Consider the following 27,602-nt stretch of genomic DNA (forward strand, 5'->3'; position numbering starts at 1 on the left):
TTTTTAGCAACCTCATTTTGAACCAATGTGATTGAAGGCAACATCAGTTACAAGATTGCAAATGTTTGATAACTTTTCATTTTGAGAATGAACTTTCTGCTGATGCAGCTGTTACTGGCACTGTTTTTTGTAGGCTGTGACAACATTGGGATAGATTCCTGATAAATTATTTCCAAATAAAAATTTTCATACATCTAGACTTGATGATTCTTGTAGCACAATGTTTCTAAAAAGATTTAACTCTTCATACAGATCAATTTTGTCTGTCTGAATCTAATTTTAAATATAAATTTATACAATGGCATTTAATGTTTTCTCTGACATTTCCTGTAACTTGTGGAAGTATGCTATAGACTTAATGCTTGTGTCCCCACCCCCGCAAAGTCATATGTTGAAATCGTAACCCCCCAACATGATGGTATTAGGAGATGGGGCTTTTGGTAGGTGATTAGGTCTTGAGGGTGGGGCTCTCATAAATGAGATTAGTGCCCTTATAAAAGAGCCTCCAAAGAGCTCCTTCACCCCTTCCCCCACACAGCAAGAAGATGGCCATCTATGAACCAGGAAGTGGGCTCTCACCAGACACTGAGTGTGCCAGCACCTTGATTTTGAACTTCCCAGCCTCCAGAACTGTGAGAACTAAATCTTTGTTCATTAGCCACCCAGTCTATGGCAATTTTGTTATAGTAGCCTGAACAGACTAAGACAAGGTCATACAAGAAATGAAAATGGCTTCATAATTTATTTATAATTCAAAACACCTTTTTATGCATTCTACCACTATATCTTCAATTATAAGGAAAACACTTTTTTTATAAGTTTATTTATTTATTGGTTGTGTTGGGTCTTCGTTGCTGCACATGGGTTTCTCTAGTTGCAGCGAGCAGGAGCTACTTTTCGTTGTGGTGTACAGGCTCCTCATTGCCATGGCTTCTCTTGCTGTGGAGCACAGGCTCTAGGTGCATGGGCTTTAGTAGTTGTGGCACATGGGCTCAATTGTTGTGGCTTATGGGCTCTAGAGCGCAGGCTCAATAGTTGTGGTGCACGGGCTTAGTTGCTTCGCAGCCTGTGGAATCTTCCTAGGGCAGAGATGGAACCCGTATCCCCTGCATTGGCAGGCGGATTCTTAACCACTGCGCCACCTAGGAAGCCCAGGAAAACACTTTTAAATTGTCTTCCTCATTAATAATTGGTTCATCCAAAGCTTTCAAATAATGTGTCTACTTTCATGATCTTTAAATTTAATTTCCAATTCCTAGCCTGCAGATATTTGCTTTGTGATTTTGCACTAGTGTTCAAAATGAGATATTCTCAACTCCTCGAAGAATTCTCATAACCCCCTGTGGTGTACTTGACTGCAATGTCCATGAGTACCTTATTATTTTGTAATAATTTACTGACAAAGTTTACTGCCTGAGTGCCAGCAGTTCCTGTCCCAGTGCTCAGGCCAGAGTTAATATTTGTGCATATGCTGCAGGAACAGGCTCTGGTGACAGAAGGGCAAGATTGCCTCTCACCACAGGTCCCATCACTGCCCCATGTAGAGGTCGTCCTTTCTCTCAGGGCTATGGCTACTGCCACCCCTGCTGCTGCTTCTGCTACTGCTGCCACCATTGTCACTGGCCCAATGTCCTCCCACCTCTGGGCCACGTGGTGCCCCAGACTGCCCCAGATGTGCTTGTACAATGCCAGGCAGCCTGGCCAACTGCTCAGCCTGCACATCACCTGTCATGCCCACAGGCTCTGCTCACTGCCACCCAGTGTATCTCTTCTGCTCATGTGCATGCTCCATTGTCACACTGGACTATACTTACAAGACACAGGTTCAAAAATAAAATTATTAAGAATGTCAAGACAGTGACAGGAGAGCATTAAATCAAGCCTGAAGCCCTTTCTGGGAGCATAGCTCTGTACAGGTGGCACACCCCTAAAGCTGGCCCTGGAGGAGTGAGTTGGTGTTCTCAGCTACCTAATTTAGTACATCGGGGACCATCCTGCTAGTTTTTATTCCAAGCGAGTGTAAACCCTATTTTGCTTCTGTGATTCAAATTATGCAAAGAACTGCCAATCACCTTCCCTTATTACATGGATATTAGAGCCACCAGTTGCTGTTAGATTCACACAAGGAGTGGTGAAGAGCCTGGGGTCTGGCCCTGTATTGCCAGGAATCCCAGCTTGCATACATACTAGCTATGTGGCCTCAAGCAGGTGGTTTAAAGTCTCTGCACTCAGCTTCCTCATCCATAAAATGGGGATGGTACCTACCTCATAGTGTTGCTGTAAGTATTTAATGAGTTAATGTATGTAAAGAGGTTAGAACAGTGCTTAGCACACAGTAACTTCTCAGATAAAGTTATTTGTCATTATTTTGTCTTTTGTTTTCACTGTCTTTGTACTTTCAAGTCTGTTTTGGAGCAAGTCTGTTCTTCCTCATGTAATGTTTTCCCGTTTTTCTTCATGTATTTTATAGTCCACTTTGGCCCTCATCATTTTTCATCTCAACAGTTATATGTATGTATATGTAGAGAGATGAATTGGAAAAGAGCTCCCTGAGGTTCCCTCTAGGAAAGTAAGCAGGGATTGAGTGGTGGTCAGGGGGAATCTACAACCTGTTTGGATGTTTATTTACAATGGGAATGCATTTACTATTGCCTATGAATTAAAAGTAAATGTTTACAGCTGTTAAGTGGAGGTGGGGTAGAGGAGGAAAGTTTCCAGGGCAGCCTTGTACAACAGCGGGCAGTTCAGATCTTGCACTGATGTTGTGAGACACAACTGGAGCACATATTTCCAGGGCAACAGCCAGCTGCCTCCCATCCATGGCAGTGTGAGTTCCTTTGTCAGCAAATCTAACTGCCTCAGATTCAGCCCCCTGACAGCTTTGCCTTCCCAGTTATCCTTTACCCCCGCAACTCTACCACCCAAGATCACTGGGAAAGAAATTTTAGGGGTGGATACCACTGTACCTGGGTCAAATGCCACCTCCTGTGAAGCCTTTCCTGACACACCCACTGAATATGTTTGAATTAATAGTGGCTCCCTTTTCGTTCCTACACATGTTGTTCACACCTCTAGGTAGCACTTAGGGTTTGACCTTTTTCAGCCTTGTTATTGTTCATTACCTTGCATCCCTCATTAGATTGTATACTACTTAAGGGTACACACAGGGTCTCTTATTCATGTCTGGAGACCCCACCCCAAAACCCCACCTATACCCCACCCAGTCTATCATAAATGTTCAGGAGGTGTTATTGAGAGGGTACCCTGAACTGGCCCCCACCACCAATTAGGGACTTTGCACTTTTTATTCCTTATACCCTGTCCCTGGCCAGCTCTTCCTGTTATTCAGGTCTTCTGCTCACATGTCAGCTTCTCCAAGAGGCCTTCCTTGACTATCTAAAATAGACTACCTTCTATTCAAATCTTTCTCTGTCTCATAACGTTTTATTTTCCTCATAGCACTCACTGCAGTTTGAAATTCTCTTATTTGACTCACTTTATTGTCTGTCTCCCAATCTGGAATGTGAATCACAGGAGGGCAGGGACCTTGTCTGAATCCCCAGTGCCTAGGACAGTACCTTGTATACAGTAGGTGCTCAATAAATATATGAATGAAATTGTATTTGTTTGATTATTGACTGATCCCCATGAAGAATGCTAGCACCACGAAGGCCAGGACTTTATCTGGTTACTGCTACATCCTCACACCTAGTACAGTGCCTAGTGCATAGTAATGCTCAACAGAGAATTGTTGGGTGAGTGAATTAATATTCCATACACACCTTAACTCAACATACTCCAAACTGAACTTAGTCTCTTCTTCCCCACAAAACCCACTTTTTCTCCTGTGTACCCTGGCTCAGTCAATGGCACCATCATCCAGAAATGATAGCCAACACAGAAATGAACTGACACTCCTTTCATTCATTCACCCACTATCTTCAATTAGTCTCCTAGCCTGGCCTATTCAACCTCCAAAATATCCCACTTATCTGATCATTTTCTACCCCTGCTGCAACTATCCTGATTCAGGTCTCATCTTTTTTTCATGACTAATGCAACTGCCTCCTCCTCTATGCTTCTCCCCTTTTTCTCTCATTTATTATGGAATGCTTCATAAATTTGCATGTCATACTTGTACAGGGGCCATGCTAATCTTCTCTGTGTCTTTTCAATGTTAATATATATGCTGCTGAAGCGAACACCCTCCTTTTTGTGAAGCTAAGAAAGCTTAAGTTGCAGGGTTTGTCACTTGCCATATGGTCATATAGTCATATATTTTATAAAGTTTGCAAAATATATTTCCTTGTCACATTTTCCTTGTATTTGGTCATGTTGGAGCTGCCTCAGCTAAGTGGAAGTTGATTTGTGCGATACATTTAGTTTGGATTTAGTGGGGACATTTATGCTTGTACCACTTCTATTTATAGTTATTACCCAAGTGTAGTAATGACTTCTAGAAATACTGTCTACCTTTGAAAGTAATTTTGTATTCACAAGTCTATATTCTTAATGAAATCCTACCTCACAAACTGTACAAGCTTCAGGTCCCACTAAACCTGGATTGTCCTCTGGCTAAGACACAAACGTGACTCTGTTGCTTTTGCTCAAAAACCTACAATGATTTCTTATTGCTTACAGGATAAAATCTAATATTCAACTTCTTTCTGTAAATGTTTTCCCTTGTGCATCCATGCATTTGTACATGGTAATCCTTTTACATACAATGTTCTTGCTAATTTGGTGAACTTTTATATACCCTCCAAGTCTCTCTGAAATTTTCCTTGACAGCAGCAGCAAGCAGCTTCTGAGGCACTTTCTTAGTCTCATTCTGCACTTTGCAAGAGGTATTTGTGTGTTTACTGGATGCTGTTTTCCAATTGTTTACTTGCAAGCTTGTCTCCTCCATTGGCTGGCAATCTCCCACTGAAGAGTCCCTCTTTTTCATCATTGTATCCCCAGGGCCTAACCCACCATCACTTTGCTAAAGCCCTGGGACCCTTTAAGGGGATTCCTAGAGAATATTCTAGAATGTCTGAGAAAACCAGCGCCACCTTGAATCATGTGCGTGGAGTTCCATACACTCAACCTCTTCTTCCACCCCATCCTCAGACTGTAGTCAGAAAATCGTGGGACAGGTGCATAGAAATCCTTGAACTGTATCTGAACTTAACTAGGGGAGTTAAAGAAGAGAGATTTCAGAGGAAGCTGAGGAGTCGACAGAGGATTTACAGAGGAACTACGACCGAGGGACCGAGGGCAGGACGCGAGGGGTAGTAGAGGGTGCAAGGTTCAACTTCCCGGCTCTGAAACTCAAGCCACTTGGCTTCTCTAAGCGCGTGGCCTCACTCGGTGATAATAACAGAGTTTCCCTTGCAGGGTGAAGAGTAAACGACCCGGAGACCCTGCGAAAGAAGCCGGCCCGCTGATGGTGCTCAATGAACGGGAGCCTCTGTGAGTACTCGCCCCGCCTCCACGCGGGCCAAAGGCCTGCCCCCCGCCGCCACCACCTAAGTTTGCACCAGAGAATCACAGAGTTCACCTCCTCATAGGAGGAGCGGGGGGGAGGGGAGGAGGAGGGAAAGGGGGGGGGGTGTGTGGGTGGGTGGGTGTGTGGGTGGGGGTGTGCGTGTGTGCGTGCGTGTGTGTGTAAGCCTCTGGCCCCACTCAAAATGGAGCCAAGCGCCTGCCTCGCCTAAGATGGCGGCCTCGCGGCCTCCCAGCCTCCCGGTTCCCGGTCCTCGGCGTCCATTGGGTACCTGGGGAGTCGAGATGTTCCAAAAGAGGCCGAGCCCCGCCCCCCTTTCTCAAGGTGACGCTCCGCCCCCTGTGGCATCACGCGGGAGCCGGGGCCCGCCCTCCCCCGTCTCTGCTGCGGTCGTTTCGCGAGTCCCGCCCTCATAAGATGGCGGTGGGGTCGCCTCCTCGCGGCCGCGCCGCCACTCTCAACATGGTAGCTGTTTACCCCGTATTTCTCCTCCCCTCTCCGCCTCAACTTCCTCGTTGTTTTGAATAAACTTTATTGACCACTTCGAATTTCCTTCCACCGCCACCCGGCTTCTCCCGGCGACTTTTCGGGCTGTTTTTCTCCAACCGGGCCGCCGGTTCATCTCCTTCCTCGTTGGTTTGCTCGCGGCGATCTCCTGCCGGCCAAGCGACGCCGCCGCTTGCCCGTTCATCAGGCGGCCGCCGACTAGGCCCGAGCCGCGGGCTCCAGTAGGCCCTAACGGCCGGGCCCGGGGCAGAGCTGTGGAGAAAGCTGCCCTGAAGCACCATCAGGGCCGCGCGACCCAGCGGGTGGTTTGAGGGTAAGGCGAGCGAGGTTCGCCGCGTTGCCGTGACCATCCCAGAATTCGGCGCGCGCCGCCTGTGAGGCCGGAACTGCCGGCCGAACCTCCGCTGAGCGAGGCGCTGAGCGGCTCCGGAGCGAGCCCTGCCGCCGGCGCTTCGGTGGAACTGAGCTCTGAGGGTGAGGAGTCCCAGCGGCTTTGCGGATGAGGAGGTCCCTGTAGGGTTCGGGACCGAAGACGTTCCTGTCAGGTTTGGGGCGTGAGGAGGTTCCTGTCAGTTTGGGAGGCGTGAGGAGATTCTCGTAAGTTTTGGGGGCTGGAAGGATATTCTTGTCACTTTCGGGATCTGTGACGAGATCCCTGTCAGTTTGGGGGGACAGGGGAGTCTTGGTCAGTTTGAGGGTGTTGTGAGGCTATGCCTGCCAGTTTCAGAGCTGTAGGGGGAAAATCCTTGCTTGGTTGCAGGAGTGTGAGGAAATTCTAGTCAGTTTCAGGGGATTTTGAAGCGATCCTTTAGAGTTTTGGGGGTGCAACAAGAACCCTGTCGTTTTTTCATGAGAGGGTGAGTTGATCAGTTTTGAGGTTTAGATTTATTTCAGTTGTTGAGGTGATGAGACTCCCGACCGATCGGGGATGGAATGATTTTGAGAGTGAAGGAGCAGATCATTTAAACTCTCAGAACACGACCCCAGGACTGTGATTTGAGTTGGGCTTCCAGTCTTGTCTGCCTCGTTCCTGAAGGCATCGAGGTAATTGTCGAGTAATCTGAGGACTTCCAGGGATCCCTCCTCTCTCTCTAGTTTCCTCTATTTTGGGGGTGAGAGAAGGGGCTTTTTCTGAGGTACCCCCAGCCTCATCCTCCACACTACGGTTTGCGTCATAATAAAGAGAGCCCTGGGAAGCAAGGTTGCTAACAAGGAGAGGGTGCAGTGAGGGACTAAAGAAGCTTTCAGAAAAGGCGTCATATCTTTCCCTGAAACCCGGAAAGAAGTTATCACTGACCCTGGGGGCCGAAGGAGGTAAGGAGGGGAAAAAAGCCTCGACGGCAGAACGCTGTTCTTTATTTGTTACAGGAATTCTGGCGGCGGGTGGACTTTCTCCGATTGCCCCCTACAGCCCCACCAGCTGTGTTGCATCCCGGCAGCTTTAACTGTCCATTTGTGAGCTGAGGGTTGGTACCCTGGGGGACCTGATTCACTCTGTAAAAAGTGTTGTTTGTGCCCAGCCTTCGTCCAGAGAGGACGCGTGCTGCTGCCTCCCGCTCCTTTTGACGCTAAGAACCTGGCCCGCCGCAGAACGCTCCAAGGCCCTGCGAAGATGGCCTCGGTACCGGTGTATTGCCTCTGTCGGCTGCCTTACGATGTGACCCGCTTCATGATCGAGTGTGACATGTGCCAGGACTGGTTTCATGGCAGGTAAGGAGGGCAGGGCATGCTGGACAGTGTGCAGTGGCCAGGTATTTACTCACTTGCTCCTTTCTCAACTCTGGTTCAGGTTCCTGCTCAGAAACTTATTTCCCCTCTGTTGCAGACAGTTAACACCAACCCACCTCCTAGACCCAGATTCTTAACATCCCTCCTTGTAGACTAGGGCCTAGCTGACATTGGCCTCTGGTTTCTCCTCTTTTTTCTTTTCCCGTATGTATTTCTTCTTTGTACCCTTCTTTTGTTTTTTGTTTTTTTTCCCTTAGAAAAATTCTTGCTAGCCACAAAATGTTTCATTTTTGTATTATGGCAATTTTGTTTTGCCTCAGCAGCTTGCTTTGGGAGAGATGGTACTGCATTTTTGAGATATTTGAATCCAACAAACATGGATTTGAGTTGTGGTTTTGCAGCTTACTATCAGAGTGACCTTGGGCAAGTTGCTTTGCCTCTCTGAGCCTCTTTGTCTCCATAAAATATATCTAATACATCTTTCCTGTTTATTTAAAGCATTTTGCATGCACTCAGTAAATGGAGGCAGAAATGCAATAGTATTTTATTTCTACAGTATTTATCTGCAGAATCATCCAGCTAAATTGAATTAAGCAGAGGAGACATTGGGTAAAACAGCAGGAGTAAAACCACTAATGAATTCCCTCCAGCTAACCATGTGTGCACATAAGCACCTGTCACCCAGGATTCCAGAGAGGTTAGTGTGTGGAATAAACCTGTAATATTATCCCATTATTGGGACTTATATCCTAGCTCTGGAAAGAAAACCATGAGAGGGATTTGTACATTGGAGTACAACAAAACAGTGTATGGCGCCCTCCTCCTATTGCATGTTGTTAGATTCTAGAATTTTCAGTTGTCACTAGTCCCTTCCAAAGGAGCTATTCCTGTTATCACACCCAAGACCAAACTGAAGGTGTTGGTACTGCTGAAATTCTGCTCTTAGCAGGGACTGCCCGATGCAGCACACCCAAATTCATATTCATCTGATTTTTGTTGAATATGTACTGTGTGCCAGGTCCAGATTTATATTTACTGCCTCATGTTATTTCATTTAAGAGGGGACAGACCTAGAGGGTGGGGCCTTTTTCTTTCCCCTGGAAATAAATGGGGATTAAGATGTCTTTCAGGATTCCTGGTATCTTTGCTAGTGCTGATCAAGTCACTCCTCTGCTTAAAATTCTTTCAGTGGTTCCCCTACAGAATAAAAATCAGTCTTCCTTGTGTGACAGACAGAACCTTTTGTTTGTGATCTACTTGTTCAGTCTCATTCCCGCCACTCCTCCCTTGTTTGTTATGTCCCAGCAAGACTGAACTACTTATAGTTCTAGGGAAATTTTATACTTCTTTATGCCTCTTTGTCTTTGCACATGCTCTTCCCACTAATGTCCTCACATTTACAACTCAAAGCATACCTCTTCTGTAGAAGGCCTCCTTCCTTTGGGTTCCCATGGCACTTTGTACATCCTTATTGAAAGTAATTACTTCATCATATTCATCATATCATAGTTATAAGTATGTCTGTGTCACTCATTACCAAGAGCTACCTGAGGGAAGAAATGTCATCTTTTCATGTTTGATATCTTCAGAACCTAGTTCAGTGCTAAACATGTATTAAATGCTGAGTACATTTTTGAATGAATAAATGAATGAATGAGGCTTCTTGAAAAAAGCTATTGTCTGTGGCGCCTGCTTTGGATTGTATAGTGAACTCCTACCCACAATACAGAGACCCTAACTCTGCAGTCTGGGAATAGGAAACAGGAACGAATACTTCCTAAATGCTTACCGTGTGCCAGACCTCATGACAGAGACTTGGCATACATTTATCTCATCTAATCCACATCCAAGCCTGAAAGTTAGATATTTCTTTTTTAAATAATATTAAAAAATTTTCCCCTGATTATATAAGCAAGACCTGCTCATTGTAGAAAATACAGAAAAAGAATAAAGAAGGAGATAAAAATCATGAGCCTACTATCCAGGACAGTCTATTGTTTAATTTTTTTGTTGCATTAACTCCCATTGTTTGACTTAGAATATAAACATGTATTTTACAACATGGGATTGTGTTATAAGTACCATTTTGTAATGTGATTTTTATTCCTACTTAACATTATAAACTTAAGGTCATTAAATATTGATCTGATTTCTGATATCCTATCATGTATCTGCGCATTAGTTACTTGGTCATTTCCTCTGAGGTTGGATACTTAGGTTATTTCTACTTTTTTGTATTATAAATAATACTGTGATGTGAGGGAAACTTTGGGAGTTCTGGAAATGTTTTGCATTTTTATTTGGGTGCTTGTTGAACCAAAAAGAAAAACGTTGTGGTGAACATCTTTGCACAGTAGAGACTTGACATTTACAAGGAATACCACTGAGGCCTTTAAGAATTCCAAATTTACAAATATGGAAATGGGTTTGTGGGCCAGGCCCCTGCTAAATCACATTTCTGTGGTGAGTCCTGTGTGTCTGTGCACACACTGACATGTTAACTGCCTTAATTTTTTTTCCTGTGAAAGAGACCAAGCTTATCATGCTTTTCTCTATGGGCTGCCAGAGAATAAGGAAGTCAGCTGAGAATCAGGTCCTTGGTGGGTGGCTGTTCTTGCTTACTCAGTGCATTGTGCATGCGTGCACACACACCCACCCACCCCAGGCTCATAGTGCTCTAGTTAAGTCTGTACTTTAGCATAATTGAAAATTACTAAATATTGTGGACTTTTCATGGTTGCTCACAATAGTTACAAATGCCTGTAGATGATATAAATCTGTTCACATCTCTGATGACTTCCATAGGCCAGCTTTCCAGTTAGGAATTCGTAATGCCATGTTACTTCCTGGAAAGGTTATAACAAGGAAGGTGACTATCCCATTTTGCTGGTGAGAATCTAGAACTCATGGAGGTTAAGTTACTTTCTGAGTCTGAATCTGAACTTAGAATTATCTGGCTCCAGGGCTTCCTAGGTGACGCAGTGGTTAAGAATCTGCCTGCCAATGCAGGGGACACAGGTTGGATCCCTGCTCTGTGCCGCAGAGTAACTAAGCCTGTGCGCCACCACTATTGAGCCTGTGCTCTAAAGCCCGTGAGCCACAACTGTTGAGCCCATGTGCTGTAACTAGTGAAGCCTGATAGCCTAGAGCCGGTGCTCCGCAATAAGAGAAGCTGCCGCAGTGAGGAGCCCGCGCACTACAATGAAGAGTAGCCCCTGCTCGCCGCAACTAGAGAAAGCCCATGTGCAGCAACGAAGACCAAGACCCAACGCAGCCAATAAATAAATAAATAAATAAATTAATTAATTGAAAAAAGAATTTAAAAAAAGGAATTATCTGGCTCCAGAGTCCAGGTTCCCAAAGTTGAAAAAAAATGATATAGCTTCGTTCCTCTATTGTGAAGGGCTGGATTTTGAAGAGTGTTTTGATTTGTAGAGCAGTGGTTCTCAAACTTTAGGGTGTATCAGAATCACTTGGAACACCTCTTAAAAGATCAGATAGGTAGGCCCCACCTTCAAGGGTTTCTGATTCAGTGTGTGAGCGGGGGCCACTCTCAGGACCACTGATTTTTAGAGCATTATTCTGTCTCAGTTCCTTCCCTTTCTGTGAAGTGAGACAGCTTCTGATATTGGGGGATGGGTGGGCTAACATATTACTGTACACTGTTGTTCTCAAAATGTGGTTCATTAACTGGGAATTTGTTAAAAATGTAATTCTTGGGTTGGGACCTGGCAATCTATATTTTAACAAACAGGTAGATTTTGAGAAACATTGCTGTACACTGGTGGAGGAAGTTAGTTGGCAAGCATTTATTGATGTCTGGGGCTTTGGCAAAACCTCACTCCTTTACAGTTTTCCTGTCTATAAAAGAAGTATTGGTTGGCATATCCCCAAGGTGGTGGCTGTGTTGTGGACTCTAAACTCTAGAGGAAATGGCATTGGCTTCAGATCTGGGTTCAAATTCTGACTCTCTTACTTTTTAGCAAAGGATTTAATCCGTGTGAAGCCTCAGTTTCCCCAAGAGTGGTTGTGATGATTTATATAAAATGGTAATGGCCCTTATTTATTGAGCACTAGCTAGTCTGCCAGTCACTATGCTAAACACTTTGCTTAATTATCTTTAATATTTTTTTAGAGTTTTAAAATTATGAATTCAATTCATTTAATAGTTATGGGACTGTTTAAATTATCTATCTCATATTGGATATGTTGTGGTAGTTTGTGCTTTCCAAGGAATTGATCCATTTCTTCTAAGTTGTCAAATTTAAGTGTGTAGAAATGTTCATAGTATTTCCTTATTATCCTTTTGATGTCTGCAGACTCGCTCTGTGACGATGTCTCATTTCATTCCTGATATTGAAAATTTGTGTCTTCTCTCTTTTTTTCTTTGTCAAACTTGCTAGAGGTTTGTCAGTTTTATTGATCTTTTCAAAGAGCAAGCTTTTTGTTTCATTGAGTTTCCCTATTGTCTTTCTGTTTTCAGTTTCACTGATTTCTGTACTTTATTATTTCCTTCCTTCTGCTTGCTTTGGGTTCATTTTGCTCGTCTTTACTTAATGTCTTGAGGTGGGAGCTTAGGTTATTGATTTGAGACTTTTCCTGTATTCTAATGTAAGCATTTAGTGCTATCAGTTTCCCTCTTGGTACTGATTTAGCTGTGTCCTACAAATTTTGATAGTTTTCCTTTTCATGTAGTTCAATATAATTTTTAATTTGCTTAGAGACTTCATGTTTGACCTGTGAATTATGGAAGTATGTTGTTTACTTTCCAAGTGTTTGCAGATTATCCTGTTATCATTCTGTTATTGATTTCTGGTTTGTTTCCATAGTGATCAGATAATATATTCTGTATGATTTCAATTCCTTTAAATTTACTGGGGTTTGTTTTATGGCACAGGATATGGTCTGCCTTGGTAAATGTTCCATGGTCACTTGAAGAGAATGTGTATCCTGCTGATGTTGGGAGGACTTTTCTGTAAATGTTGATTTATTTCTGTTGGTTGATGGTGTTGCTGAATTCTTCTCTGTCTTTGCTGATTTTCTGTATAGTTGTTCAGTCAGTTGTTGAGAAGGAGGTCTTGAAGTGTCCAGCTATAATTGTCATTTTTTTAATTCTTCCTTTTAGTTCTATCATTTACCTCGTATCTTGCAGCTTTGTTGTTTGATGCACATGCATTTGGGATTGCTACGTCTTGGTGGATTGACCCTTTAATTATTAAGTAATGTCCTTCTCTGTCTCTGGTAATTTTCTTTGCATGGAAGTTCACTTTATAGGATATTAATATAGCCATTAATATAGCCACTGCTGCTTTCTTTTGATTAAAGGTTGCTGGTATCTTTTTCTATCCCTTTACTTTCAACTGACGTTATTATATATGACGTGAGTTTCTTGTAGACAGCATATAGCTTGGAATTATCTTGTCCACTCTGCCAGTCTCTTTTAATTGGTATATTTAGACCATATATACCTACAGCAATTATTGATATGTTAGGGTATAAGTTAGTCATTTTATTTTTTATTTTCTGTTTGTTCCCCAGTTAATTCTCTGTTTTTTTTCTCCTACCTTCCTTTGGGTTACTTAAATCTTTGCAAGAATTCTATTTTGATTTTCTATAATGTTTTTGAGTGTATGTCTTTGTATAGCTTTTTCAGTGTTTGTTCTAGGCATTGACATAATACATACATAATTTACCACAATCAACTGGTATTGACGTTTTACCAGTTTGAGTGAAGAGTAGAAACCTTACTTCCCTTTAAATTCCTTTATATTCCCCTGCTATAATTAGCTTAAGTATTTCACCTACATACATTGAAAACCATATCATATAGTGTTATAATTTTTGTTTCAAACATGATTTAGAAAACTCAAGAGGAGAAGGAAAGTATATTCTGTGTACCCCTATTTTCACTCTTTGCCTTGTTCTCTCTTATTTCCTAGTGTTCTTAAGAGTCCTTCTTTTATCATTTCCTTTCTGTTTAAAGAACTTCCTTTAGCCATGCTTTTAGAATTGGTCTACTGGCAACAAATCCTCTTAGTTTTCCTTCATATGAGAATGTCTTGACTTCCCTTGAATTCCTGAAGGGTCTTTTCATTTGATATCAGATTCTGAGTTTCCAGTTTTTTCAGCCCTTGAAAACTGTTGTGGTACTTCCTTTTGGCTACCATGGTTTCTGATGAGAGATCCTATGTCATTTAAATTGGTGTTCTCCTTTAGGAAATGCCATTTTTCTCACTGATCTCAAGATTTTTCCTTTGTCTTTTGTCTTCAGGATTTTGATTAGGCTATTTTTTTTTTTTGGCCACACTATGTGGCTTGTAGGATCTTAGTTCCCCATCCAGGGATCGAACCTGGGCCATAGCAATGAAAGCAACAAGTCCTAACCACTGGACTGCCAGGGAATTCCCTGATCATGCTATTTCTCAGTGTGGATTTCTTTGAATTTGTCTTTTGTTTAGTCTGTAGGTTGCTGAAGCTCTGTTTGTTTTTTTCAATCTATTTTCTTTCAGTTTTATTGAGATATAGTTGACATATAGTACTGTTTAAGGTGTAGAGTATAATGACTTACATATATTGTGAAATGATTACCACAATAAGTTTAGTTAACATCCATCATCTCATATAGGTACAAATAAGAGAGAAAGAAAGAAAAATAAATTTTTTGCTTGTGATGAGAACTTTTAGGATTTACGCTTAGCAATTTTCAAATATACCATACAGCAGTGTTAACTGTAGTCATCATGTTGTATGTTACATCCTCAGTACTTATATATCTTATAACTGGAAGTTTGTATCTTTTGACCACCTTCATTCAATTCTCCCACCCCACCCCCACCTCTGGAGCTGGAGGGTAACCACAAATCTGCTCACTTTTTCTATAATTTTGGTTTTATTTTATTTTTTTGGATTTCACATGTAAGTGAGATCATAGAGTATTTGTCTTTGTCTGACTTATCTCACTTAGCATAATGCCTTCAGGGGCTGTCCATGTTGTTGCAAATGGCAGGATTTTCTTATTTCCTATGGCTGAATAGTACTTCATTTTGTGTGTGTGTGGTGTATTTATATATACATGTATTACTTTTTTTATTCATTCATCTTTTGATGGACACTTAGGTTGTTTCCATGACTTGATTATTGTAAATAAGTCTGCAGTGAACATGGAGGTGCAGATATCTCTTTAAAATAGTTTTTGTTTCTTTCAGATAGATACCTAGAAGTGGAATTGCTGGATCATATGATAGTTTTATTTTTAATTTTTTGAGGAATCTTCATACTGTTTTCCATAGTGGCTGTACCAATTTGCAATCCCACCAACAGTGCACAAGGGTTCCCTTCTCTCCATGTCCTTACCAACACTTGTTATCCCTTGTCTTTTTGATAACGGCTGTTGTAACAGATGTGAGATGATATCTCATTGTGGTTTAGCTTTGCATCTCCTTGATGATTAGTGATGTTGAGCACCTTTTCATGTACCTGTTGGCCATTTGTATGTCTTCTTTGTAAAAATGTCTATTCAGTGCCCCTGCCCACTTTTTAACCCAATTTTTTTTTGCTGTTGAGCTGTATGAGTTGTTCTTTTATTTTGACTATTAACCCCTTATTTAACAGATGATTTGCAAGTATTTTCTCCTATTCCGTAGGTTACTTTTCTATTTTTATTTTTTTTTGCTGTGCAGAAACTTTTTAGTTTGATGTGGTCAAACTAAATTAATTTATTTTTGATATTATTTATTTTTGATTTTGTCACTTTGTGCTTTAGGTGTCATATCCAAAAAATCATTGCCAAGAACTTTTTTCTTATGTTTTCTTCTAGGAGTTTCATGATTTTAGGTCTTACATTCAACTTTTTAATCCATTTTGAGTTAATTTCTGTGAGTGGTGTAAGTCAGGGGTCTGTTTTCATTCTTTTACATGTGAATATCCAATTCTTCCAGCACTATTTACTGAAGAGACTGTCTTTTCTCCACTGTGTATTCTTGGCTTGCTTGTCAAATATTAGTTGACCGTGTATGCATGGGTTTATTTCTGCGCTGTTGATACTGTTCCATTGGTCTATGTGTCTGTTTTTATGCCAGTGCCATACTGTTTTGATTACTATAGCTTTATAATAGTTTGAAATCAGGAAATGTGATAGTTCCCACTTTTGTCTTCTTTATCAGGATTGCTTTGGCTATTCTGGGTCCTTTGTGGTTCCATATGAATTTTTTTGGAGGGGGGGGCTGTGTTGGGTCTTTGTTGATATGTGAGGGCTTTTTCTAGTGGCGAGTGGGGGCTACTCTTCTTTGCAGTGTGCCAGCTTCTCAGTGCATGGGCCTCTCATTGCAGAGCATGGGCTCTAGGCATGCGGGCTTCAGTAGTTGCAGCATGTAGGCTCAGTAGTTGTGGCTCGTGAGCTCTAGAGCACATTCTCAGTAGTTGTGGCACATGGGCTTAGTTGTTCCACAGCATGTGGGACCTTCCGAAGCCCATGTTCCCTGCATTTGCGGTCAGATTCTTAACCACCAGGGAGGTCCCTCCATATGAATATGAAGATTGTTTTTTCTACTTCTGTAGGAAAAAAGTACCTTTGGAATCTTGATAAGTATTGTTTTGAATCTATAGATGGCTTTGGGCAGTGTGGACATTTTAACAATATTGATTCTCCCAATCCATGAAAACAGGATATCTTTTCCACTTCTTTGTGTTTTCTTCAATTTCTTTCATTGATGTTTTGTAGCTTTCAGTGTAGAGATCTTTCACCTTCTTTGTTAAATTTATTCCAAAGTATTTTATAGTTTTTGACACTATTGTAAATGGGATTGTTTTATTTCTTATTCAGATAATGTGTTTTTAGTGCATAGAAATCCTACTGATTTTTACATGTTAATTTTTTATCCTGCAACTTTACGGAATTCATTGATTAGCTCTAACAGTTTTTGGATGAAATTTTTAGAATTTTCTATATATAAAATCATGTCATCTGCAAATAGAGATAATTTTACAGCTTCTTCTTTTCCAATTCTGATGCTTTTTTTTCCCTTGCCTGATTTGCTCTGGCTGGGATTTCCAGTATTCTGTTGAATAGAAGTGGTGAGAGTAGGCACCCTTGTTTTGTTCCTGGTCTTAGAAGAAAAGCTTTCAGCCATTCACCATTGAGTTTGATCTTAGCTGTCTGCTTGTCATATATGGCCTTTATTATGTTGAGGTACATTTCTTCAATACCCCATTGAGTGTTTTTTTTTTTTAAATCATGAATCAGTGTTGAATTTTGTCAAATGCTTTTTCTGCATCTTTTTTTGAGATCACTTTTTGATTCATTCTATTAATGTGATGTATCACCTTTATTGATTTGCTTATGTTGAACCAGCTTTGTATTTTAAGGATAAATCCCATTTGTTCATGGAAAATGTTCCCTTTAGTGTGCTGCTGAATTCAGTTTGCTGGTATTTTACTGAGAATTTTTCCATGTGTATTCATCAGGGATATTGGCCTGTAGTTTTCTTTTCTTGTAGTGTCCTTATCTGGCTTTGGTATCAGGGTAATGCTGGCCTCATAAAATGAGTTCTGGAATGTTCCCTCCTCTTTGGTTTTTTTAAAGAGTTTGAGAAAAATTGGTGGTAATTCTTCTTTAAATGTTTGATAAAATTCACTAGTGAAGCCATCTGGTCCTGGGCTTCTCTTTGTTGGGAGGTTTTTTTTATTATTATTATTACCGGTTCAGTCTCCTTGCTAGTAATTGTTCTCTTCAAATTTTCTCTTTCTTCCCAATTCAGTCTTGGCAGGTTGTATGTTTCTAAGAATTTTTCTATTTCTTCTAGGTTGTCCAATTTGTTGACTTTAGTTGTTCATAGTTCAGTCTGTTTTCTTTCTGTTCAGATTGGATAATTTCTATTATTCAGTCTTCAGGTTTACTGTTTTTTTTTCCCTCTGTCTACATTCTACTATTGAGCCCATGCAGTGAGTTTTCATTTAAGTTACTGTAGTTTTTTCTAAAAGTGCAATTGGTTCTTTTCTATATCTTCTATTTATTTGCAGAGATTCCATTTTTTGTTAACATTTTTTAATTTATTCATTTGTTTCAGGCATGTTTGTAATTGTTTATTGAAGCATTTTTCTGGTTGCTTCTTTAAAGTTCTTGTCAGATATTTCCAACATTTGTGTCATCTTATTGTTGAGATTATTGATTTTCTTTGCTCATTCAAGTTGTGACTTTTCTTGTTCTTGATATGATGAGTATTTTCATTATATCCTGAATATTTTGGGTATTATGTTATGAGATTCTGGGTATTATTATATCTTATGTTTTTGCAGACCTCTTCAGACATTGCACTTCAGTGGCAGGGGAAGGGGGTACTACTTGTTTACTGCCAGGTAGGAGTGGAAGTCCAGGTTCCCCCACTTGCTCTCTGTTGGCATTCACTACCTCAGATCCTGCTGTTATCTAGTCAGACTGCCTTCGCTCCATCTTTCAGAGTCGTCTTACCTTTTTTTTTTTTTTAAATATAATGTCCAAGATTTTTAGCTGTACTTAGTGGGAGTAATAGGGAGAAGTGTGTTTACTCCATTATTCCAGAACCAGAAGTGACCAATTAATCTTTATAATAGCTCTTTGGAGCTATTATTTTCTCTCATGAGGTTAAATACTTGCTCGCAGCTACACAGCCAGTTAGTTGCTCAACCACAAGTCAAACCTGGGTCCCTTGGACTCTTGCTATAGGATATATAATACTATAGATAGTATAAGCACTGTTCAGGTTAAGCCATTTTCAAGGTGTTATGGGAGATAGAGAAACTCATGCTTAGAAACTTACACACACACCACATTTTTGTTCCATGTGAAATCAGGTTAAAGTGGACATCACTGTTTTTGAAACAGCAGAAAGGTAACCCACAGCTTTAGGAGTGTGCAGCAAAGGGAAGAGAAGGCCTAGCATTCATGTTCGGGGTTTACTAGATATAATGTATGGGCTGCAGAATTCCTGCCCTGGAGAAGGTCTTATAGGGTGATCAGAAGGACAGCCTGCTCTGTCAGGACTTATAGGATGTCCCTTGGAGTGGCATATTTTTAAAAAATAGATTTATTTTTTTAATAATTGTAGATTCATAGGAAGTTGCAAAAAAATGTATGTGGAAGGCCTTTGTACCTTTACCCGGTTTCCTCTGTGGTGATATCTTATATAACTATAGTACAATATCAAAACCAAGAAACTGACCTTGGTACAATATACCAATCTTATTCCATTTTCACCAGTTTTACATGTACTCATTTGTGTGTATGTATGTGTATTTAGTTCTATACAATTTTATCACACTTGTGGATTCATTTAACCACCACAGTCAGAATACAGAACTATTCCTTCACCAGTGGGGTAACATAATTTTTGCCACAACCCACCTAGAAAAAATTTGTGATGGTGAACATGTACCAAAGGATGGGTGGTCAGTATCCAGGAGGAGTATTATGAAAATTCAGATCAGAAGGTCTGATAGGCATGATGCGCAGGACTGAGTTACGGGAGCTACATGAAAATCTGCTTTTGGAAACAGAGGCAAGTGATGAAAACTTCTATTTACTATCCCTGTTTCTTTGGGCAGGTCATTTCACCTCTGTAAGCTTCTGCTATCTCAGCTTTATTCATTTATTAAAAATGTTTTTAATTGAAGTATAGTTGATTTAAAATATTACATTAGTTTCAGGTATGCTTTCTCAGCTTTAAAGCAGAAAGGATCTATATTTCATATGGTTGTTAATGAGGATTAATAAGAGAATGCCTGTAAAGCACCTAGCACAGTCCTAGTACATAGTAGATACTCAGTTCTGGCTGTCATCTAGAATATTCATGCAGTAAGTATTTCTTGAGTATTTACTGTTTGCTAGGGAGTGAGCTAAGAACTGTGAGAGATAGAGATAAATAAGACACAGGCTGTGACTTCTAGATTATCTCAGACTAGAAAACAAGATGAGTTCATTCATTTATTCACTCATTTATGCCCTCACTTATTCAATAGGTGTGTGCTATGGCATTGTTCTACACTCTTGGTGGGGGGCGGTTTGGATACGGCACTGAACGTGAGATAGTAAACTAACAGGTAAATATATAGTGTGTTAAGTGATAGTGAGTGGTGTAGAGAAATGTAAAGCAGGGTGAGAAGGAGTGCCGCCCCCAGGGCTGGAGGCGTAGTTATTTTATATAGGGTGATTATGGATGGGTAACACTTGACCAGAGGCCTGAAGGACAGGGAGGGAACCATGCTGGTAAGTGGTGGAAGAGTGTTCCAGGTAGATACCTCCAGGTAGGAACCTGAGTGGGGAGCACTCCTGACATGTTACCATTTCAGTTATAGCAAAGGGGCCCATGTTATTGGATGGAGTAAGGGGAGAGCAGTTAGAAGCTGATGATAGGGGCCGGGGCGGGGGGGGGGGGGGTGGTGGGGGAGTCACAAATCGTGTAGGGCAGTGGTTCTCCAAGTAGGACCAGCAGGATCAGCATCACCTGGGAACCGGTTAGGCAAATTCCATTGTCCTACCCCAGACTTACCAAATCAGAAACTCTGGAGGTGGGGCCCAGGAATCTATAGTTTAACAAGCCTTCCAGGTGATTCTGATGCACACTAAAGTTTGAGAACCATGGGTATAGGGTCCTATGGACCATTGTAAGAACTTGGTTTTCACTCCAGGTGGGATGGGAGCCACAGAAGGATTCTGAGCAAAGGAGAGTTGTGATGTGGTTTAGGCTTTGGCTATTGTAAGGACAGATGCAAGGTGAGTACGGGATGAAGCAGGGTGAGTTTGGGAATCACTATAGATCATTTAATTAAAGTGTGGTCCCTGGACCAGCAGCATCAGCATCACCCGGGACCTTGTTAGAAATGCACGTTTCTGGGCTCCACCCCAGATCTACCAAATCAGGATCTCTGGAGATGAGGCTTAAAAATCTGTCTTAACAAGCCCTCCAGGTGTTTCTGATGTGCCCTGATATTTGAGAAACACTGGTCTAATTAGGCAGTGGTGACTTGAACCAGAGTCAGTGGCGATGAGAAGTGGTTGGATTTTGAATATATATTGATACAGGATTTGCTGACAGATTGGATTGGGGTTGTGAAAGGACTCAAGGATGACTACATTTTGAGGGGCTTTGGTATTTGAGGGGAACAGAGTAATGGGGGAGTCACAAGAGGATTTTTTGTTTGGTCGGGTTTTTTGGAAGATAGAGATTACAACCTGTTTGTTTGCATGTCAGTGCATATGGAGTGATTCTGTTGGTGCATCCAGAATTTAGAGAAGCCTGTTATTGGCAGACTTATGTGCCAGGGACTGGGTAGACCAAAAAGAAACTTCCCTGGTGCACTGAAACTTGCTCAGTTTCCTTTATACTCCTCTAAATCCTATGTGCTTGGAGGCAGGGGGGCCACTGGTGCGAATGGTGGGTGCCTCAGCATCTAGGGACAGCATCCCTGTTTTTATAGATTGTGCTTGGCCTCATCAAGGTTGTTGCAGGAAACCAGAAATTGACTTGGATTTTCTGATCTTTTTTTGACTAATGAAGGCTAAAATATGTTCTTTTCCTTATTTATTTATTGGCTGCCTTGGGTCTTCGTTGCTGCGCATGGGCTTTCTCTAGTTGTGGCAAGTGGGGGCTACTCTTTGTGGTGGTGTGCGGGCTTCTCAGTGCAGTGGCTTCTCTTGTTGCGGAGCATGGACAGGCTCCAGGTGGGTAGGCTTCAGTAGTTGCAGCACGCGGACTCAGTAGTTGTGGCATGTGGGCCCTAGAGCTCACAGGCTTCAGTAGTTGTGGTGCACAGTCTCAGTAGTTGGGGCTCACGGGCTCCAGAGTGCAGGGTCAGTAGTTGTGGCACACAGGCTTAGTTGCTCCACAGCATGTGGGATCTTCTCGGACCAGGGATTGAACCTGTGTCCCCTGCATTAGCAGGCGGATTCTTAACCACTGCGTCACCAGGGAAGCCCCTTTCCTCTTTATTGATGAATGAAGATAATTGTTTTTCCAAGGCTCAGGTGGTATCAGGACCTGGCTTTTGGGGCATCCGCAGAGAGCAGAGCTTGAGCAGATAAGAAGTCAGACAGGCTCTTGAGCACTCTTGTCACTTCTCAAGCTTCTCCAGCCCTCAGCCCCCACCTCAGTTCCACACCCCTGGAAGGATTGAATGCCCATTTTGTGTTCTCATAGCACTTGACTCTACTAATAACCCCACATTATATTCTAATTATATATTGTAGTGGTATAGTGGAATCAAATGGATCTGGATTTTTATCCTGCTCTGTACTTATTAGTTTTGTAATGACAAACAAGTTACTTAACCACTCAGATTTCTCATCTGTTAAATTAGAATAATATTAATAATGATGATAGCTAATACTTATGTGCCACGTACTCTCAGTTCTTTACCTACTTTAGCTCATTTAAGCCTAACAACCCTATGACGTGGGGTAGTATTAATATTCTCATTTTATAGATGCAGAAACTGAGGCACAGCAAGGTTAAGTAAATTGCCTAAGTTCACACAGGTAGTAAATGGCAGAGGTGAGATTTAAACCCAGGCAGTTTGGCTCCCAAGTCTGTACTTTTAAACTCTGTGCCTCTGAATACTGTACAGAATGCCCTGATTTGTTGTGGAGATCAAATGTGATAATGTATTCACAGCTTACTTTTCTCCTCAACTCCTTTTATGCAGGCTTCAAATTCACTCATCATCCCCTTACCCTGCTTTATTTACTCTATAGCATTTATGAAACTGTTTTTGTACCACCTGTCTGTCTCTCCCTCTAGAATGTCCACTTCATGAGGGCAGTGGCTATTTTCAATCAATATTTATTGAATATATGCACCCACTTATATCCAAATACTGAGTGCCTACCATGTGCCAGGCTCTGTGGTACATGTTGGGAATAATTCATCTTAATCTTGAGACCTGGTGCTATAATAATTGTCCTCTTCACTAAGGAAGCAAAACAGCATTTAGGAGCCTTGGTCCAGGGGATAATTATTGAGACAGTGCAGCCAGAATTCAGGTTTTCATCTATATGCCTTCCTGATGTGAAATATTATCTAGTGCAATGAATTGGGTTGAGTAATAAATAAAGCAAGACTGGGAGATGGGTAAGGTGAGGACTTGGGGTGAACAAGAGATGCTGTCTGTGGTATGTAGTAGGGGCAGATAGCAAGTAAATGGGCAGTTGCAAGTCTACAGGATGAGTGCTGAAATAGGGATAGTTGGGGGGGGGGACATGGCAGTAAGAAAGAGGAAGGGAAGGAATGTTCTAGGCACAAGGAGCCATATGTGATGAGTCCCAGAGACCAAACAGAGCAGGGCACTGAGAGTTGAGCTGGGTTTTTAGAGCAGGGCTGGCTTCATGGGTGTGTGGCCACTATAGTCACACACAGCCTCATATTTGGAAGGGGGCCCCATGCTCATGCTTGAGGTTTAATGCTCTGTGGTTGTTGTCTTGAAATTATTAATAATTTTACCTTTGAATTTTGTATTTTGTATGTGAGGTTCAAGGGGACAGTGGAGTTTGTCCTGAGGACCTAGAGCTTTAGCTCACCTCGGTCCTACCTCTTACTGCCTCCCTGAACAGATTCTTGACTGGCTGGCTGCCTGGGTTGCCAGGCCTAGGTGCAGGTGCCAGAGAGTCAGGGTCAGGTGCATGCACCCTGCACACTGAGTCACAGTGTGTGGCCCCTGAGTGCCCGTGAGGGCCTGTACTCGCCCCTTGAGTATCCCCATGTCCAAATGAACATGACAGTAATTAGCAAATAAAAAGCCTCATGGCAAGATCATGGAAGAGAGGAAAAAGCTTTTCTTTGTCAACAGGGGGCCCCTGATTTTCATTTGCACCAGCCCCACAAATTATATAGCTGATGCTGTGTGTCAAGGGCAAGAGGTGGGGCCTTTTAGGCCATGATAAGTTTGTACTTTACCTTAAGAAAAATAGGAAGTGTGTGAGGGGTTTTGAACAAGGGTTGACAGGATCAAATTTGCATTTTAAAAAGATCACTTTGGCTGTGGTGTGGAGAGGGCCATTTGGGTGAGAACAGAGTAGAGGCCAGGAGCCCAGTTAGGAGGACAGGACAGTAATTCCAGTTAGAGATAATAGTGGCCTGGATTAGGGCAGGGGCCATGAGGATGACAGAAGGACACAATTGATAGCCAGTTAGGAGACAGAATTGATAGGACATGGTGATAACTTGGATGATAATAGCATCACATACAGAGCACTTAACTCTGTACCAGGCACTATTCTAAACACTATGTAAATTAACTCATTTACTTTTGAGGACAACTTTATGATACACATACAATTTTTATCCCCACCTTAGAGATGAGGAAACTGAGGCATAGAGAGGTTAAGTAACTTGCCTAAGATCTCACAGCTAGTAAGTGGAAAGTATAGCTAGGATGTAAACCCAGGAAGTCTGGCCCTAAAGTCTAAGGTCCTGAGCTTGAATACCTACTCAGGGTGTAGTGGAGGGAGAAGGTGAGAGGCAAGTCATCAGTGACTGCCAGGTTTCTGGCCTAAACACCTGGTAAGGTTATGGTGCCATTTTAGAGAGGGAGCAGGTTTAGGGGGCAGGCAGGGAAAGAAATTGAATTTGGATGTGTTAAATTTGAAGTACATGTAAGTGGGCTATCCAGTAGAAATATCCAGGAGGCATTTTGAGAGAGGGGTCTGAAACTCAGCAGAGAGATCTGGCTTGCAGTTATAGGTACATAGAGGGCACATGGAGCCCTGGGAGTTAGAGAAACTAATGAGGGAAAGTGAGAAGAGTGCCCAGGCAAGAGGACCTAAGAAATGTCAATGTCTAAGGAGTGGGCAGGAGAAAAAGACTGCACTGGGAAACAGAAGGAGCAGCCAGAGACATAATTAAGATCATATCACATCCCTGCTCATAATCCTCTGGTGGATTCCACCCAGTTCTTCACTCAGGAAAAGCCAGAGTCCTTTATGATGGCCTACAGGACCCTAGTGCGTGAGCCTTTCTGACCTATTATTGTCCCCCTTGCTCTCTCTGTTCCAGAACACTTTCCTCCTCTGTTGACTTAATAATCTAGGCACACTCCTGCCACAGGGCTTTTGTACTTGCTGTTCTAATTGGGATGCTCTTCCCTCATATACATATGGCTTGCTCCTTTACTCCCTTCAGGTCTTTATTCAAAAGTTTTGTCAGTGAGTCCTTCCTTGGCTTCCCTACCTAAAATTTCAACACCACTGTCATTCCCCTCACGCTGTACTGTGTGTATGTATACTTATATATACATGCATACATATTCCCCTTCCTGCTTTATTTTTCTGCTTAGCTCCTCTCACTATCTAACGTACAGTATATTTCACTGATTACATTGATTTATCTTGTTTCTTGTCTGCTTCACCCACTAAAATGTCAGCTCCATGAGGGCAGGGATTTTTGTATACTTTGTTCTGTGTCTTTGTCATCCCAGCGCCTAGACCAGGGCCTGGCAGATGCTCATTAAATGTTAGCTGGAGGAACAGACCCCAGGCAAATGGGGTGTTACGGAAGTCAAGGAGAGAGAGCACAGAGTCAGCACTGTGGTACTGCTGCTGGGAGGTCAAGTGAGATAAAGGAGAAAAGTACTTATTGCATGTATCAGTAAGGAGGTCAGGATATCAGTGAGGTCTGTTTTAGAGAAGGTGGGGACCAAAATCAGACTGCAGCAGTGGGTGAGAAATTGTACACAGCAACTCGAAAAAATTCTTTTTACAGGTTTGGCCCTGGTAGAACATCTCTGGATACTACTGGGTGGCTAGGAGTAGGAGGGAGACTTTTCACTGTATACACTTCTGTACCCTTTGAGTTTCATAAAATGTATAATCGATACCTATTTAAATAAATGTCATTGTGAAGCTGCATAGGTTTAAACAAAGAAGATATTTAGCTCTGAAGTGGCAGAGAGGGCAGAAAGGAGGGAGGGAGGGTCTTATTTTTTATATCTGCAAAGATCAGCGAGCTAGTTTAAATGCTATTCTGAAGGAGAAGGTAGAGGGGAAGAGGTTGAAGATACTGCAGAAAGAAGAGAGAATTTATTGAGAAGGTAAAAGAAAAAAAAAGATGTGACCCAGGTGGAAAAGCTGACTTTACAAAGAGGGGAAGATAGTTCTTTCATTGTAACAGGAGGAAAAGAAGGGTGAAGAAGGAGTTGGATTTGGTGTGGGAAGTTGAGGTAGTTCCCATCTGATTACTTCATTTTGTCTTAGAAATAGGAGGCAGGGTCATTTGCTGAGAGAGAAGAGGAAGGTAGTGGGGAGTCAGAGATTTGAAATAGCCACTGTGGATAATGGTGGAGAGAACTGAGCAGGGAAATACAGGAGAATTGTCAGGCAGCATGACCCAGATTTTTTTTTAAATAGACTATTTTTTAGAGTAGTTTAGGTTCACAGCCAAATTGAGTGGAAGGTACAGAGGTTTCCCATATGTTTTCTGCCCCCACACGCGTAGCCTCCCCCATATCAACATCCCCCACCACCAGAGTGGTACATTTGTTTAAAGTAGATGAACCTACATTGACACATGATTATCACCCCAAATCCATAGTTTACATCAGGATTTACTCTTGCTGTTATACATTCTATGGGTTTGGGCAAATGTATAATGACTTGTACCCACCATTATGTCATTTTAGTAGCAGAATAGTTTCACCGCTCTAAAAATTCTCTGCATGCCATCTGTTCATCTCTCTTTCCCCCCCAACCCCTGGCAACTGCTGATCTTTTTACTGTCTCCATAGTTTTGCCTTTTCCAGAATGTCATGTAGTTGGAATCATATAATATGTAGCCTGATTGGCTTCTTTTAAAGTTTCTTTCATGTCTTTTCATGGCTTGATAGCTCTTTTTTTTTCAATGCTGAATAATATTCCATTGTATGGATGTACCACAGTTTATTCACCTACTGAAGGACATCTTGGTTGCATCCAAATGCTGGCAATTATGAATAAAGTTGCTATAAACATCTGTGTGCAGGTTTTTATGTGGATATAGTTTTTGGTTACTTTAAGTAAATGCCAGTGCAGTTGCTGGATTGTATGGTAAGAGTATGTTTAGTTTTGTAAGAAACTGCCAAGATGTATTCCAAAGTGGCTGTTTTTTGATTCCCACCTGCAAAGAGTGAGAGTTCCTGTCGCTCCACATCCTTGCCAGCATTTGGTGTTGTCAGTGTTCTGGATGTTGGTTATTCTGATAGGTGTATAGTGATATCTCATTGTTTTAATTTGTATTGTCCCATTGATACATGATGTGGAGCACCTTTTCTTATGCTTATTTGCCATCTGTATATCTTCTTTGGTAAGGTGTCTGCTCAGATCTCTTGCCCATTTTTTAATCGGGTTGTTCATTTTCTTATTTTTGAGTTTTAAGAGTTCTTTGTATATTTTGGATAACAGTCCTTTATCAGATATGTCCTTTGAAAATATTTACTCCCAGTCTTTGGCTTGTCTTTTCATTCTCTCAACAATGTCTTTCACAGAGTGAGTTTTTAATTTTAATGAAGTTTAGCGTATCAGTTCTCATTTTTCATGGATTGTGCCTTTGGTGTTGCATCTAAAAAGTCATTGCCAAGCCCAGGATTATCTAGATTTTCTGCAATGTTGTCTTCTAGGAGTTTTGTAGTTTTACATTTTATATTTAGGTCTGTGATCCATTTTGAGTTCTTTTTTTGTGAAGGATATAAGGTCTGTGTCTAATTTCATTTGTTTGCATGTCCAGTTGTTCCAACATCATTTGTTGAAAAGACTGTCTTTGGTCCATTGTATTACCTTTGCTCCTTTGTCAAAGATCAGTTGACTATATTTCTGTTGATCTATTTCTGGGCTCTCTTTTCTGTTCTATTGATCTGTTTATTCTTGCACCAATACCACACTGTCTTG

At 41.7% G+C, this 27,602-nt stretch overlaps 1 protein-coding gene and 1 non-coding gene across 7 annotated transcripts in view; one reads left to right on the plus strand and one right to left on the minus strand.

The window, feature by feature from the left end:
* Positions 1 to 4,098: 4,098 nt before the first annotated feature.
* Positions 4,099 to 4,205, minus strand: LOC130842729 (U6 spliceosomal RNA). The gene has a single exon (XR_009050529.1). It is a non-coding gene; the product is annotated as a U6 spliceosomal RNA (small nuclear RNA).
* A 1,455-nt stretch (positions 4,206 to 5,660) lies between these two features.
* The window catches only part of PHF8 (PHD finger protein 8), a 90,347-nt gene continuing 68,405 nt past the window's right edge, over positions 5,661 to 27,602 (plus strand). For 5 of the 6 annotated variants that reach the window (XM_057718055.1, XM_057718059.1, XM_057718057.1 and 2 more), the window contains exons 1-2: positions 5,661 to 6,592; positions 7,516 to 7,705. In XM_057718055.1, the coding sequence (XP_057574038.1) occupies positions 7,608 to 7,705 (98 nt within the window). In that variant the 5' untranslated portion in view covers positions 5,661 to 6,592; positions 7,516 to 7,607. The remainder of the gene's footprint in view (positions 6,593 to 7,515; positions 7,706 to 27,602) is intronic. The other variant, XM_057718056.1, reaches the window with a different exon arrangement.

This window comes from Hippopotamus amphibius, chromosome X (genome assembly GCF_030028045.1).
Source record: "Hippopotamus amphibius kiboko isolate mHipAmp2 chromosome X, mHipAmp2.hap2, whole genome shotgun sequence".
NCBI classification, from domain to species: Eukaryota; Metazoa; Chordata; class Mammalia; order Artiodactyla; family Hippopotamidae; genus Hippopotamus; species Hippopotamus amphibius.